At 41.0% G+C, this 17182-nt stretch overlaps 1 protein-coding gene across 1 annotated transcript in view; it reads right to left on the reverse strand.

The window, feature by feature from the left end:
- The window catches only part of CCDC170 (coiled-coil domain containing 170), an 84271-nt gene extending 77642 nt beyond the window's left edge, over nt 1-6629 (reverse strand). The window contains exon 1 of the mRNA XM_077776142.1: nt 6530-6629. Coding sequence (XP_077632268.1) covers nt 6530-6629 — 100 coding nt within the window. The remainder of the gene's footprint in view (nt 1-6529) is intronic.
- Nucleotides 6630-17182: the final 10553 nt, after the last annotated feature.

Below are 17182 nucleotides of genomic sequence, written 5' to 3' on the forward strand. Positions count from 1 at the left end.
AGGCCGTAACAAATTCTTACTCAATACATCCCCGGAGGCAAGGGAAACAAAAACAAAAATGAAGTACTGGGACTTTATCAAAATAAAAACCTTCTGCACAGCCAAGGAAACAATCAGCAAAACTAAAAGGCAACTGACAGAATAGGAAAAGATATTTTCAAATGAACTATCAGATAAAGGGTTGGTATCCAAAATCTATAAAAAACTTATCAAACTCAATACCCAAAGCACAATCCAGTGAAGAAATGGGCAAAAGACATGAGTAGACACTTCTCCAAAGAAGACATCCAGATGGCCAACTGAAACGAAAAAATGCTCAACATCATTCATCATCAGGGAAATACAAATCAAAACCACAATGTGATACCACCTCACACCTGTCAGAATGGCTAACATTAACAGCTCAGGCAACAACAGATGTTAGTAAGAATGTTGGAAAGAGGATCTCTTTTGCACTGCTGGTGGGAATGCAAACTGGTGCAGCCACTCTGGAAAACAGGATGGAAGTTCCTTGAAAAATTTAAAATAGAACTGCCCTATGACCCAACAATTGTACTACTGCGGATTTATCCAAGGGATACAGGTGTACTGTTTTGAAGGGGCACATGCACCCAAATGTTTATAGCAGCACTATCAACAACAGCCAAAGTATAGAAAGAGACCAAATGTCCGTTGATGGATACATGGATAAAGAAAAAAAGATGTGAGACATATGTATGTATACACACACACACACACAATGGAGTATAACTTGGCAATCAAAAAGAATGATATCTTCCCATGTGCAAGTGTGTGGATGAACTAGAGGGTATTATGCTAAGTGAAATTAGTCAGAGAAAGACAAATATCATATGAGTTCACTGATACGAGGACTTTAAGATACAAAACAGATGAACATAAGGGAAGGGAAGCAAAAATAATATAAAAACAGGGAGGAGGGACAAAACACAAGAGACTCTTAAGTATGGAGAACAAACAGAGGGTTACTGGAGGGGGTGTGGGAGGGGGGATGGGCTAAATGGGTAAGGGGCATTAAGGAATCTACTCCTGAAATCACTGTTGCACTATGTGCTAACTAACTTGGATATAAATTTTAAAAAATAAATTTAAAAAATAATAAAATTAGCATAAATGTGGAACTTTTCCCTGCAGCTCTTCAAACAACTACCAGCCCTTCTTTTTTTCCATTCTTAAGGTAGATATTATCACCCCACCTGAATGTAAACTCCATTAGTGAATAATTATTATTATTAATTATTATTATATATAGCCACTAGGTAGTAAATACTTATTATGCTAGGTCTGGATTAAGCATGACTTAAGTATAATGTTATTTAATTCCAAGAACAACTACATGAAGCAGTTACTACCATCCACATCTTATAAAAAATAAATTTAGATTCAAAAAGGATAAAAAATTTGATCAAATCTTACAGCTACATTTTTCTGGCTCCTCCCCTCCCCCTCCCCACCCTTCTTCCTCAACCTCTCTTACTCTGGTTGGCTCTACCCAGCCACCTTACGGCCAGCTTCCAGTCCTCCAATGGGCCTTCAGGAGCCTCAATCTAAATTACTCTTGTGTTATTTGATTTCATGGCACCCAGTACTTATCCTTAGGTAATCACCAGTTGTAGCTATTATTTATTTATATGATTATTTCATATCTACTTCCCCCACTGGACTATGAGGTCCACAGAGGCAGGAAAATGCCTGTTCTGTTTACCACTGTGTCCTCAGTAACTGGGTATCAGTTAAATACTATAGAGTGAAAAAAGAATGGAATGAAATGGCACAGCCAAAACCAAAACCAAGGCTGTCTGACTCCAAAGTCCATGTTGTCCCATATATATATCTGGTTAAATGTTGAAGCAGTCATTTCTCTCTAAACTAAACTATTTTCTCACTCCCAATATTGCGGTCTGAAAATCTGGTTATTGTAATAATGAGATGCATTTCCATAGAAATCTTAAGTTCAAAGAATATAACTTTAATAAATTCATAAATAAACTTTCCAATTACTTTTTAGAAGATGCCTTCTGCTTTCTACAAGCTCATAAATGTTGTACAGGTCAGGTCCAGTCAATTTAGAAGCTAGGATTTTAGTTCAATATAAAGTTCTGTGAAGCTTTTTAAAATCTGTTTATGTCAGCAAGATTACTTCTCAGACTGGATTCAAGGAAAATTCACAGGCAAATTAACTTCAGGCAGTATTCTGAGTGCTAGCAGTTTCCAGCATTCATTGGATAGGGCTCCATGCGATGTAGTGAGTTTAGCTGTCAAGGTTAATGACTGCAAATTTGAAAACACAGTTACAAATGGAACAGCTTCTATGGGAGAAATGGTGGAGCCAAAAATCTCCGTTGACAACTTGATGGGATATCTTATTTGTCATTATCCTACACACATCTTTTCACATGTTAAAGATTCCAGAACTCTTCCCAAATGGGATTTTTCACTCTGTTATAAAACACTTGATAAATTATTTTAAATTGAAAAAAATTTTTCAAAGTGTATTATTTTAGCTCATATGCTGAGTAGTGTCCTTCAAACTTGAATAAGCTGTTTATTCAAATAGAAATATTTCCCTTAGAAGGGACTTGAGATGTAATTTATCCTTTCTTCCAAAAGGGCAATTCCCTAACACCAAGAACTGTCATGAGGAGACTTCATTCTGGTGGGACTTCGTTTCAGTGCTCAATAGTCCCTGTCAATCTACAGAAGGAGCAAGCAATTTTAAGATAATTTTTCCATTACCTTTCTCTTAGTGTTACCTCTTCTATTACTTACCAGTGATTTCTAGGCAGTGTTTCTACACAGTTTCATCTCCCTGATGTCATAAACGTGAACAAATTGAAATAACTTTAATATTGCTTTCAAGGTAGTACCAGTCTACCCATTTGCCTTCATGAACAGGAGTATAAGCTTTGTTCTCTACCCAGATGGCATGGTTTTAAATCATGAACCAAAAAAAAACCTCTTAAAATACTTAATTACTAAATTATCAGAAAACAATAAAACAAAACAAAAACAAACAAACAAAAAATTTAACAGCCAATGTGGCCAAAACCATAATCATTGTTTTACCAGCTATTTTCTAAAATTCTAATTGTTGATTCTGGATAATTCCATCCAGTAAGTCAACTCATTCCATTACTTAGTGTACGGTGAGAACAGATACTGCCGGTGGGTCCCTGGGGATGCAGCTCTGGTTCACATTTAGAGGATCCACAGAAGCTTTCAAGTGCTATAATGCCCTGGATTTTCAGAACAGGGCTTTCTGAAAGAGAATTATTTAAAATTTCAAAAGCATGGCTTGCATGTAAATAACAAAGCCCTGAGGATTCCCAGCACAAAATTTATTCCTTTATATTGTTGCTATATTGTAGCGTAGAGAACAGTCTACACTGGAGAATCATTGCCCCACTGGAAAGGGGACATGTGGCTCCAGTACCTGGAAAAAGGAGACGTGACGAGTGCTTAGATGTTGCCCCTGTGGGGACCTGACACCCGAGATGAATAGGGAAAATAAGCAAAAAGCCAGCTAACTCCCTACCTTCCCACAATGGTGGAGAGAGGTGCAGGCTGGAGAGCCAGCCCTAAGAGGCTGCTTAGCTCCTGGGCACGGAATGAGTAACAGTGATTGATCGCTGTGCCCTCAGGGTCCCAGGGCAGCTCCAGCTCCTCCACTCACTCCTCAGTCAGGGAAGGAAGACAATACCTGGTTTCCCATTTTTCCAAGGAAAGCAGAAGGGTAGACATAGGTAAGACTATGGACACAAAGGGACTTGGGACGGGCATAAGAAACAAGCCACACAGCAGGACCTTCAGAAGCGAGAGCCAAGCCCTGGGTATCAACAGAGACTCATGCCCAAGTCCCCAAGGGAACTGGGACCTAAGAAGGCAGAGGATGGTCTTCAGCCCAAACGCTCCTCCCCCGGAGCCGAGATACTCACAGCCACACCCATCGCCACCTGCAGAAACTGAGCTCACCTAAGGGAGAGAGGGAGTGAGGAAAACAATTGGAAGAAGTTCCTTTGAATTGATGGTATTTTTCTTCTAAAGAGAGGAAATAGTGTCTCCTGGGTGAAGCCAAGTTATTAACAAAAAGTTTAATTTTTCTCTGCCTAAAGTTACATACTTCATACTGGCTACCTATGTAGTTAGTATCCATACTTCAGGAACTCCCTAAGAGAGCTATCTATCCTCTGCTGAATGCAAAAATAATAATAATAATTTTTTTAAATCCTGATACATGAGCAAGAAAACAACAGAAAGAGGTTAACTAGGCTTCACTCAGGATGTATAAATCAGAGTGGCAGAAACTATTTCTCCAGAGAAGTAACTTCTTTAAGGCACAGGCTAATGTACTCCAGCTTTAGGGATAAATGTTATGAGAAACCTTCATAGAAAGAAAGTTTCTGCACTGAAAACACCATCCACTGGGTGCCATCATAATAACACTTCCTGTTTGTTTGGAAAGCTGTGGCCTGAAGCACGAGTGCTGGGTGTGAGGCTAACTTTGGCAGAGATTACTGGCTGTGTGGGCTGCTGTATCAAAATACCACAGCCTGTGGCTTCAACTACAGATGTTTACACCTCACAGTTCTGGAGGCTGGGAAGTCCAAGATCAAGGTGCCAGCTGATTCGGCTCCTGGTGAGAACTCCCTTCCCAGCGTGCAGATGGCGGCCTCCTCGCAGTGCACTCACGGTGCAGTAAGAGCTCTAGTCTCTCCCTCTTTTATAAAGACACTAATCCCATCATGGAGGCCCAGCCTCATGACCTCATCCAAACCCAATCACCTCCTGACAACCTCATCCCCAAATACCATCAAACTGGGGGTTCGGGCTTCAACATGTGAATTTGAGAGTGACACAAACATTCAGTGCACAACAGACTCCCAAGTTGAATGGCACAGAGTGGGACAGGTGAATCCAAAGTATAAGCAGTTGTGGGGCCCTGAGGATTGAACTAGTTGATCCACGTTTCCATTCATTCAATTATTTCTTTCTGATTTCTGCCTGATTTCTTCCTACTTCCTAATCCATATCCATATCTGGCGATTCGCTTCCAGAGGTCTCTGGAAAGAATAGTTCAACCTCCATTGGCTGCCTTTTCTGTCATTGATTTACATGATTATGCCACTGCCTTTGTATTTTCCAGAAGGGTCCAAAAAAAAAATTCTGCTCTTATTCCCAGCACTGTTGGTAAATGATGCCATTTTTCATTTTTATTCTCTTTTAATGAGGTTCAGAGAAGCAACAGACATAAGTACATGTGCACAGTCTTCTAGCTTGAATGAAAAGCCCAGATCAAGGATTAATACTCAAAGAGAGACTCAGCTTATGCTGAGGTCTTAGCAAATGCTGAAGTCTTAGCAAATGCTGGGGCTGACTTATGCCATATGTTCTAACTTACTGTTTTATATGTTTCTGTTATAAAATATTTTGGAAGTTATGATTAAATTATTAATATTTCTTAGAAAACTTATAGTGGAAATAGGCATAAAGAAACCAGACTTGGACAGATTAAGTACTGTGCTCAAGATAACAAAGTTAGCTCATTTCAGAGTCAATAATATCCAGGTCTCTTTACTCCAAGGTTAATATTCTTTTGAGGTTAACAAATATTTGCTCAATAAATGAATAAATCAGTGAGTAACCAATTTCTTAGTAGGTGCCTATAACAAGACGAATTTATTCCCTTGGATCCTTTCAGTTTTCCTGTCTGCTCCTCTTCAACCATCACATGTTCAAATTCAATGTTAATTTAAAAATTCCTCCTCATTCTCTCCCTGGAAAACCTCTTATTTCTCTCATCTTCCTTTATTAGTGACTTCAAGAACCATCCATGTGCTTACGAGCCCCAAATATATAACGATCCCCACCCAAAACCTCTCTATTGCGTTCAGGATCTCCATCTAACTGCCCAACAGATATAATCCAAATAGCACACAGAGACCTCCCACCCCCAACATGTCTAACACTGAAGTCACACTATTTTCCTCCAACCTGTTCTTTCTCCATCTTGGTGAATAGCAGCCCCATCCATGCAGTCTGAGAGCCAGAAGCCCATGCTTTACAATCTCTCTCTCCAACGAGTTCCAACATCTCTGCCTTGATTCTTACACCTAAGCAACTGTCCTCTTTCAACCTGCATACCTCCCATGCATGTCTAGATTACCACAACAGCCTCCAGATGGTCTCCCCAACATGAGACTTATCCCCACCCTCACCCCACACCAAGGTGCTAATCCATTTGTTGCCAAAGGGATGTTTTTAATTATTTATTTATTTTAAGTAGGCTCTAGCCCAACATGGGGCTTGAACTCTGGACCCTGAGATCAAGAGTCACACACTCTACTGACTGAGCCAGCCAGGTGCCCCCTAAATAGATCTTTTAAGAATGCAGAACTGTTCGATATAACCCAAAACTTCAAATTCTCCATTAGCGTCCCTCACTTTCAGAACAAAATCCAAACTCCTACAAAGTCTTGTATAATCTGACCCTTGCCTACTTCACCAGCTTTACCGCCCATGACTGTTCTCAGCTCACTGTCCCCTCCAACCACACTCCAGCCACACTGGCCTTCTGCAGTCACCTGAGTGGACTCTGCTTCCTCCTCTCCCATTGCCGTAACCTATGCTTTGTGCTGTGGAGAAGACTTATCCACCACAATCACCCCTGATCCTTTGCCTCACTGGCTCTTACCTTCCGAAGCTGAGCCTAAAATTCACTTCCTGGGGAGCATCTGTGTGGCTCGGTCGGTTAAGTATCTGACTTTTGATTTTAGCTCCAGCTCAAGTCATGATCTCACGGTTTATGGGATTGAGCCCTGAGTTGGGCTCTGGGCTGACAGCATGGAGCCTGCTTGGATTCTCTCTCTCTCTCTCCCTCTCTCTCACACACACACACACACACACAATAAATAAATAAACTTTAAAAAGTTTACTTCCTACGAGAACACTGCCCTGAACACCAAGTCCAGGGAACAGTTTTGCCCCTCCCCTGCCTTGACCTCCCTTTGCCATGTGCCACGCGGAGCACACTCTCTTTGAACTCTCCTTACTCCTGTCTCCCTCACCTCTCCTCTGCACCACTCCCTCCTCTGACTTACTTGACCCTCCCCTCTCCATCCCTCCTGTAGCTCATCCCCCTCCCCCACTCCTTACCCTGGTATTCTCTGGGGTCCTGCCTGCAACCCTCTGTCACTGGAGATACCTTCTCTGACCAACTTCCTGCCCTTCTGAGATTTCAACAACTTCCGGTGTCTGATGGCTCCCAAATCTACACCTGCAGCTAGAGATTCCCATTCCCGACAGTCTAGTGACCATCATCTGCATGTCCCGCTGGCGCTTCCCAGTCAACACCATGTCCCCACCACCTCCAGCAGCAAAGCTTGCCCACCTCCATCCTTGGGTGGGTCTATAAGAGCACCCTGTGGGATTGTTTGTTTGTATTTCCTTCAAGATCCTTATCTGAGACCAGGCACTCTTTTACTCCAGGCACCCTTTCCTGCATCCTTTTCTGAACTTTTACGTATTACCATGTATTGTTTATGTAACTACGCTGTGAGATCAATAGCTGGAAACGGTGTTTTCTCTGTTGTAACTCCATTCGTTGCGGGCACATGTTTTTTTTAAGTTTTATTGCAAGAATAATCCAATTAACCCAAGTACATGCTTCACTTGGATTTACCAACTGAGAACATTTTGCCACATTTAACTTATTCTTTTCTCTACGTGTTTATTACAGTTATGATCGCCAATTCATGGGCAATTTGCCAACATCATGGCCCTTCACCCCAAATACTTCAGCATGCATCTCCTAAGAGCAAGAATAGCCTTTTGCACAAAATAGTCAAATTTCTGGGGCACCTGGGTGGCTCAGTCGGTTAAACATCGGCCTCTTCATTTCAGCTCAGGTCATGACTTCACGGTTTGTGAGTTCAAACCCCACACTGGGCTCTGTGCTGATGGTGCGGCGCCTGCTTGAGATTCTCTCTCTCTCTCTCTCTCTCTCTCTCTGCCCATGTACACTCCCTCCCTTTCTCTCTCTTTCTCTCAAAAAAATAAATAAAAAATAGTGAATTTAAGGAATTTAACAATCACCATAATTATTCACCAATTACCTCAATACTGTTCTTTGGAGTAACTATAACTACGTTACATGTGTTGCAACCACCTTTAGTCTGTTTGATCTGTAATAGGTTCTCAGCCTTTCTTTAACTTTCATAACATCAGTAAGGAGATAACCTGACATATAGCTCCCAACATGATACACTGAGTTGTATTCTCATAGAGAATTACCATAAATCCCAAAAATGATTAAGCTGAATCTATGAGGAGGAAACACTGGACATACCCCAACTGAGACACATTCGAGAAGCTGTGCTCTCTCTCTCTCTCTTTTTTTTTTTTTAAATATTTTTATTTATTTCTAGGAGAGAGAGAGACAGCGTGAGCAGGGGAGGGGCAGAGAGAGAGGGAGTCACAGACTCCGAATCAGGCTCCAGGCTCTGAGCTGGCAGTCAGCACAGAGCCCGATGCGGGGCTCAAACCCACCAACCCGAGATCATGACCTAAGCGAAAGTCGGACGCTTAACCGACTAAGCCACCCAGGTGCCCCAGCTGTGCTCTCTTTCAACACAATGCTCTCATTCCTGCCTAAGGGCTGTGTGATTTCTGAGAACATTCCTTCCTAGGATCATTCACAATTCAGCACAGACATCATCTCCTTGGGGAGCTCTCCCTACCCTTCTATGTAAAGTAGACCCCACCCTTCACTCCAGCCAATTTCGATCCTGTTGTCCTGCTTTATTTTCTTTGAAAGCATTTACTATTCTGGTGTTTTTTGTTTTGTTTTTTTACCATAAATTACCTTATCTATTTGTTTACTGTTTTGTTATCTATTCCCTCCACAAGAATATAAGTTTTATAAAAGCAGACCATATCTAAAGCAGCACCTGCTTTAAGCGTCCGACTTCAGCTCAGGTCATGATCTCATGGTTCATGGGTTTGAGCCCCACGTCAGGCTCCGTGCTGACAGCTCAGAGCCTGGAGCCTGCTTTGGATTCTGTGTGTGTGTCTCTCTCTCTGCTCCTCCCCCACATGCTCGCTCGCTTGCTCTCTCTCTCTCAAAAATAAAGATTAAAAAAATTTTTTTAAGAAAAAAAAATGGGGGGCACCTGGGTGGCTCCGTCAGTTAAGTAGTCAACTTTGGCTCAGGTCATGATCTCTCACTTCATGAGTTGGAGCCCCGCGCCGGGCTGTGTGCTGACAGCTCAGAGCCTGGAGCCTACTTTGGATTCTGCATCTCCCTCTCTCTCTCTGTTCCTCCCTTGCTCGCACTCTGTCTCCTACTCTCTCAAAATAAATAAAGATTTTCAAAAAGTTTAAAAAAGAAAAAGAAGAATACATCCGCACTTTATAGCTGCTAAAGGAAACAATCTCTGTACCTTTTTGTGCCTAACAGAAAGCCTAGGACTTAGTGGGTAGTTGCCAAATAGGTGTCTAACACAGCGTTTGATTTGCTAAGCAGATTATTTCTGGTTCAGATTTCCTCCCAGCTTCTCATTTTTGCTTACCTCAAACATTCACAAGATGTCAACATCAAGACTTCCTTTTTGGTAGAGTATCCATTTCTTTTACCCTGAAGTAGAAGAGACTTAGGGAAATGTGACAATTGTTGTCAAGTCCGAAAACTGTTCCCCTTTGCACTGACACTGAGGTGAGGCTATGACGACTTGAGTATGCTGAAAAATGCATTTCTGCACCAAGTTAACAGGGAAGATTCAAGAGGGAACTCACAGAGTAAATTCAATGAAAAGGAAGTTAGTCACTCAGAAATATAATTCATGTATTTGTTTTTATAAGCAATATTTAAGATATTTTATTCAAGCACTATCTAAATGTGTAGCTACAGCAGCCATAATTGATAGTTCTGCTGGTGTAAGAAAAAAATTCTGCTGGTATGTTCGGCGGGTTGCTGGTCCTTCTCAGCAATGCTGAAGTTCTCTACCTTAGATCAAAGCCACCAAACCAATTTTTAAAAGGAAAAAAAATTGGAAGCAAAACAAGGAAAAACAACCTTGGGTAAAGTACATAGCATAAATCATTCCTGGTGCAGCAAGTGCTACTCTTTTTTTCAAACAAAATATTTTAAGTCGTCCTTGAACACAGAAAAAGTAAGTCTTTCTAATCCGTCAATGAAATTCAAATACAAAGCAAGGCGCACTCACTAGAGTTTCAAATATACTGCACTTTGTATTTGGTAACATTAAGTAAATACAAACACATTTAAAAATATGCAAAGGAAAACTTGCTCTGTTTGGTGTTCAGAAAGCTCTGCTACCTGTCCTTTGAATGCTTTCTCTCATGCTGCGTTCCAAAGCCAGGTGGTCAAAGAATGATTAGGTAACAGAAGAAACTAAGTGTTGTAGTTAAAGTTAGATATACAGATGGTGGGTGTGTCTAATGGTTTCTCATGATCACATTGTCATCATTTACCTTTTGTTTAAGTTTACTTATTTATTTTGAGAGAGAGAAAAGAAAGAAGAGAGAATTTCAAGCAGGCTCCAAGTTGTCAGCGTATTGCCCATGATGGAGCTCAAACCCACAAACTGCAAGATCATGACCTGAGCTGAGATCATTGCCTAAGCCAAAATCAAGAGTCCATTGCTTGGGGTGCCTGGGTGGCTCAGTTGGTTAAGTGTCTGACTTCGGCTCAGGTCATGATCTCACGGTTCTTGGGTTCAAGCTCCATGTTGGGCTCTGTGCTGACAGCCAGCTCAGAGGCTGGAGCCTGTTTCAGATTCTGTGTTTCCCTCTCTCTGTGACCCTTCCCTGTTCTCTCTCTCTCTCTCTCTCTCAGAAATAAATAAAACATTTTTAAAAAGGAGTCCATTGTTGAACCAACTGAGCCACCTTGGTGCCCCTTAAGAGCTTTCTTACTAAATTTCTGCCTGGTTGATATCTCAGCTGATAACAGAGGTATGTGGAAAAAGTTCTACTCTAGTTTGGATTTGTCTATATCTTCTTACAGATATTTGCTTCTGTCAATATTTGTTTACATATTTGAATGCCAAGTTTTGATGCCATGTGATTGCATATATATTTTACAATCCTTAAAACTTCCTGTTGAATGACAACTTGACTGTTCTGAGACAGTGATATGATTTGTATCATTAGAGTAACTCCCTTTATCTCTAGCAATGCATTTTTGCCTTAAAAGTACTTTGTATAGGGGCGCCTGGGTGGCTTAGTCGGTTAAGCGTCCGACTTTCGCTTAGGTGATGATCTCGCGGTTCGTGGGTTCGAGCCCCGCGTCGGGCTCTGTTCTGACTGCCAGCTCAGAGCCTGGAGCCTGTTTCAGTCTGTGACTCCCTCTCTCTCTGACCCTCCCCTGCTCATGCTGTCTCTCTCTCTCTCTCCTAGAAATAAATAAAAATTTTAAAAAAACGTACTTTGTATATTATTGTATCTAGTCAGCTTTCTCTTGCTTATTTTTTGCCTGATGAATCTCTTTATAGACCTTGTTTTCAACTTTTCCATATACTTTTGTTTATATGTCTTTCAGAGAGGCGCCTATGTGGCTCAGTCGGTTAAGCATCCAACACAGGTCCTGATCTCACAATTCATTAGTCTGAGCCCTGCATCGGGCTCTGCGCTGACAGCGCAGATCCTGCTTTGGATCCTCTGTCTCCCTCTTTCTCCTTTCCCCAGCCTGCGCTCTCTCCCTCTCTCAAAAATAAACTAGTTTTTAAAAATTTACTTTTTAGATCAAAAAAATTCAATCTGACAATTTTGTCAATCAACTGAGCATTTAGTCCAATTATTTTTATTGTAATTAATGACATATTTGTATTTATTTCCATCATTATTTTGTTATTTCCTTTTTTGCTGCTTTTTCTGTTTCTTTTTCTCTTCTTTCTTGCTTTTTTTGGGGGGGGATGTGGGGATATTTTTTTCTTCATACCAAGAATAAGGAGGCTTCTAACTTAAATTGACATGAAGACATGTGATTAGAGTCATATCTTTTCTTAAACTTGAGTTTGATTAAAAGGAGGAAGGGGAAACAAAAGAGTAAACCAGAGGAGGGAAGAAATGACTCCTTAAAAAGCAGAAGTGGATACTACTTCATACAAATTAGGATGGCTACTATGAAAAGAAANGGAGGGGGTGTGGGGATATTTTTTTCTTCATACCAAGAATAAGGAGGCTTCTAACTTAAATTGACATGAAGACATGTGATTAGAGTCATATCTTTTCTTAAACTTGAGTTTGATTAAAAGGAGGAAGGGGAAACAAAAGAGTAAACCAGAGGAGGGAAGAAATGACTCCTTAAAAAGCAGAAGTGGATACTACTTCATACAAATTAGGACGGCTACTATGAAAAGAAAAAAGAAGGAGGGAGGAAGAAAAGAAATACGTAAGTGTGAACAAAGATGTAGGGAGAAATTGGAACCTTTATGCATTGCTGATGACAATGTAAAATGGTTCAGCTACTATGGAAAATAACATGGCAGTTCCTCAAAAAGATTAAAAATAGAGACACCATATCATCCCACAATCCCGAAGAATGGAAAGCAAGGTCTTGAAGGATATTTGCCCGTCCATGATCGAAGGAGAAATATTCACTATACCCCAAAAGTGGAAACAACCCAAGTATCAATGGACAGATGAACAGATAAACAAAACATGATATATACATATAGCATTATATGTATATTATATATGATTAATATATATTAATATGAATATTATTTGGTCTTAAAAAGAAAGGAAATTCTGACATGCTACAATACGAATGAGTCTTGAGGACATATGTTAAACGAAATAAGGCAGTCACTAAACAACAAATACTGTATGATCCACTTATATGAGGAACCTAACGTAGTCAAATTTAGGAACAGAAAATAAAATGGTGGCTTCCAGGGCCACGGGAAAGACAGCATGGGGAGTTACTGTTTAGTGGGTACAGAGTTTCAGTTCTGCAAGATGAGAAGAGTTCTAGAGATGGATGGTGGTGATGGTTGTATAACAATATGAATGCATTTACAGCCACTGCACTGTACACTTAAATATGTTTAAGATGGTAACATTTAGGGGCACCTGGGGGGTTCAGTTGGTTAAGCATCTGACTTTGGCTCAGGTCATGATCTCACAGTTCGTGGGTTCGAGCCCCGCGTCAGGCTCTGTGCTGACAGCTAGCTCAGAGCCCGGAGCCTGCTTCAGATCCTGTGTCTCCCTCTCTCTCTGACTCTCCCCTGTTCACACTGTCTCCCTCTCTCTCTCAGAAATAAATAGATAGAGAAATAAATACATTAAAAGGACGGTAACGTTTATGCTATGTGTATTTTTTTTTCATGATTTTTTAAAAGTAGAAATAGTAGATGGGGTGCTGGGTGGCTCCTCAGTTAAGCATTCAACTTTGTCTCAGGTCCTAATCTCACAGTTCGTAAGTTCAAGCCCTGCATCGGGCTCTATGCTCACAGCTCAGAGCCTGGAGCCTGCTTCAGATTCTGTGCCTCCCTCTCTCGGCCCCTCCCCCACTTGCACTCTGTCTCTCTCTCTCAAAAATAGATGTTAATAAAAACACTTTTTTTAAAGTGTAAATAGTGGAGGGGCACCTGAGTGGCTCAGTCAGTTAGACATCCGACTTTGGCTCAGGTCATGATCTCATAGTCCATAAGTTCGAGCTTTTCATCAGGCTCTCTGCTGACAGCTCAGACAGAGCCTGGATCCTGCTTCAGATTCTGTGTCTCCCTTTCTCTCTGCCCCTTCCTTGCTCGTGCTTTGTCTCTCTCGCTCAAAAAATAAACATTTAAAAAATTTTTAATATTAAAAAAAGTGGAAATAGTGGAGAAATAAAGGGAAAACTGACTCTACTTCCTTCATAATTATACTTGACCAGTTCCAAGTCCTTTGCTTTGAGGACCTATAGCTATTGACAAACTGTTGCTATTTACATTTTCTTCAACAGGCCCATCAGACAGTTATCCTAATTAACCTGTTTTACAGAGAGGAAAGAAACTTGCTCAAATTCTCAACAGTGGTATGTACCAGAGCCTTGACTTTGGTTCAGGTCTCCTAGGCATGTGAAAACACTGGCAAAGCAAAGCCACCATATGCCTGTGGCGTCTGATACCAAATCCAATCACATTTTACCAAATGATTGCTATAGCTTTTTGCTGACTGATATTATTTTAATAATGTGGTAACATTTTTCGGCTCACATGCCTTATTTCAAATGCAGAGCAAAGTTACACTGTTCTGCTCAAAGCTATATTTGTAAACTTCCCCAAAGCATATTTCTGTCTTCCACGCTTGAGCTGTTAGACTTCGAGTTAAGTAACATTGCACTCAGTATTCATCATGTTCCCCAGCCTTGTAAAGTTCTGCTGGTGATTTGACTAGAGGTAAACCCAACTTGAGAAAAATGCAGCATTAAATCTGGCTCATGGGTGATACCAACGAAAGCCATCCGTTGGTGTGTCTGTTTCTCTTGATTGTGAACTCTTGATTCTTCATTGAGAGTAGAAACTGTCAAATTCATTTTAAAATTGTTTTTGATGCTTATTTATTTTTGAGAGAGAAAGAGAGACAAAGCACAAGTGGGGAAGGGGCTGAGAGAGAGGGAGACACAGAATCTGAAGCAGGCTCCGGGCTCTGAGCTGTTAGCACGGAGCCCAATGCAGGGCTCGAACTCACAAACCCTGAGATCATCACCTGAGCCAAAGTCGAATGCTTAACCAACTAAGCCACCCAGGTGCCCCTCAAATTCATTCTTTTACCCTCAGTATCTCACGCAGATCCTCAATTACTGATTGTTGAGGTGAATGGAGAATGAATGAGGTGAATGAATGGAGGTGTCAGTGATGGCAGTATTGAGGCAGATGCCAAGGCAAATTCCAAAAGCTATTATAGAGAATAAGAATAGCTAATAGTCATAAGCACTTACTCTGTCACTATGTTGGATGTATTACATACATTAACTGTGCAATCCCAAAACTATACTAGGTGGCAAGTACTCTGATACCATATTTCAGATGGAGAAACTTAAGATCAGAGACATCAGTATTTTGCTCATGGCATCACCAGTGATAAGCCATATAATATGAACTGCTTAAACTCAAAACTAATACCTTCAGCCTCTGCAGTATTCTACCTCCTCATACAGTTGCATACTATTGTATTCAGTCTGCTTTTCAGTGCACGGTTGTGTACTAGGAACGGTACTAAGCTGTCAAAAGCAGGATATTTAAGTCCCGGCTACCTCAGCTGCTAACTGAGCAAGCTATTTCGACATCTATACAATGGGAAGTCCTTGCCTTACCTACCTGAGTTTTAAGACTGTCTCAGATGAAGTATTTAGCAAACTGAAAAATTAATTGTAACAAATGTTGGTCTTTTTTTTTAATTTTTTAACGTTTTATTTTTTTTTATTTAGTTATTTCTGAGAGAGACAGAGACAGTGTGAGCAGGGGAGGGTCAGAGAGAGAGGGAGACATAGAATCTGAAACAGACTCCAGGCTCTGAACTAGCTAGCTGTCAGCACAGAGCTCAACGCAGGGCTCAAACCCATGACCTGTGAGGTCATAACCTGAGCCCAAGTCGCCCACCCAATCAACTGAGCCACCCAGGCGCCCCCTGGTGTTTCTGCTTCTACTTTTAGTCTCAAGAAAATTTAGGTCTTTCCGGTCAATTAAAATCTTAGGCTTGGTAAATATTTTCCTTTAGGTAGATAAATGTATCCTTAAAATCTCAATATGAACCAAGAAGATTGTGCAATATGGTCACTTATTTATTGCTAGAGCTTTTTTTTTTTCCTTCACTTTTACAGTGGGAAACTCTGGCAAATACCACCAATCAGGATCTCCAGAAGTGGAACAAAGTGACATCATGCACTTCCTGGTGTGATGCACCAACACACATCACTTTAGAGTATTTCTGCCAAAAATCTAATGAAAAACAATCAAACTTACTCTACAAGACAAATGACCCAGACTCTGTAAAAATATCAGTGTCATCGAAGCCAAAGAAAGATTGAGGAACTACTCCAGGTTTACAGAGACTAAAGACACGTAACTAAATACAATGCATGATAATGAAAAAGTATTCTGCATTATTGAGATAATTGGCAAAATATTTGTAGATAGCATACATTAGATAAAATGAATGCAGCAATGTCAAACACCCTGAATTTGATCATTGTATTTTGGTTAGAGAATGCCTTTGCTGGGGCGCCTGGGTGGCTTAGTCGGTTAAGTGTCCGACTTTCGCTTAGGTCATGATCTCGCGGTTCGTGGGTTCGAGCCCCGCATCGGGCTCTGTGCTGACTGCCAGCTCAGAACCTGGAGCCTGTTTCAGTCTGTGACTCCCTCTCTCTCTGACCCTCCCCTGCTCACACTGTCTCTCTCTCTCTCTCTCTCTCTCTCTCCTAGAAATTTAAAAAAAAAAAAACATTAAAAAATATTTAAAATAAAAAAAAGAGAGAGAATGCCTTTGCTTTTAGGAGGAAACCTACTAGAATATTTAGGGATGAAGGACCCTGATGTCTCTAATGTACCTTCAGTCGTTTTTCTAAATATAAATAATATAAAAATACTGCATACTTATGCACGGGCTAACATATTAATTCATGGAGGATACCATAGTGGGATAAAATGTCAAGTGGAAAAATTAGTTATATTTGTACAATATGTTACTAATTCTCCACAGTAAGCCAAGAATCTGAGAAATCTAAATATAGGTCAGGTGTAAGGCAACAATCAAAGGTGCTGAATATTAGAATTCCTATAACATGTTGGAAAATCCACCCCGTTTTGCATCTAAGAGTGTCCCCAGTTCGAGGGATTTCTGTGGTCAGTACGGTGAGGCTGAGGACAACTGTCAGGTTATCAATTCAGCTGAACGCAATGCCTTCNCCCTCATGCCCGGTGAAGGGGATCACCCGGACTGAGCCAGCCCTGCCTTCGTGTGCGTGCGTGTGCGCGTGTGTGTTACCGCACACCCGATGCCCCAAAGTCCCCAGTGCTTAAGGACCTCCTGAGAGTAACTGAATAAATAGATCCAAGGACAACTGAGTGACTGTTTACAGGGTGATTAGCAACGAAGAGGCCAGCACCTTTGCTCATGGCCGTCATTAACCCTTCCATCACCCGACTTTGAAGAAACGGCTCCG

Source organism: Crocuta crocuta, unplaced genomic scaffold (genome assembly GCF_008692635.1).
Source record: "Crocuta crocuta isolate KB4526 unplaced genomic scaffold, BGI_CrCroc_1.0 scaffold25, whole genome shotgun sequence".
Classification (NCBI taxonomy): Eukaryota; Metazoa; Chordata; class Mammalia; order Carnivora; family Hyaenidae; genus Crocuta; species Crocuta crocuta.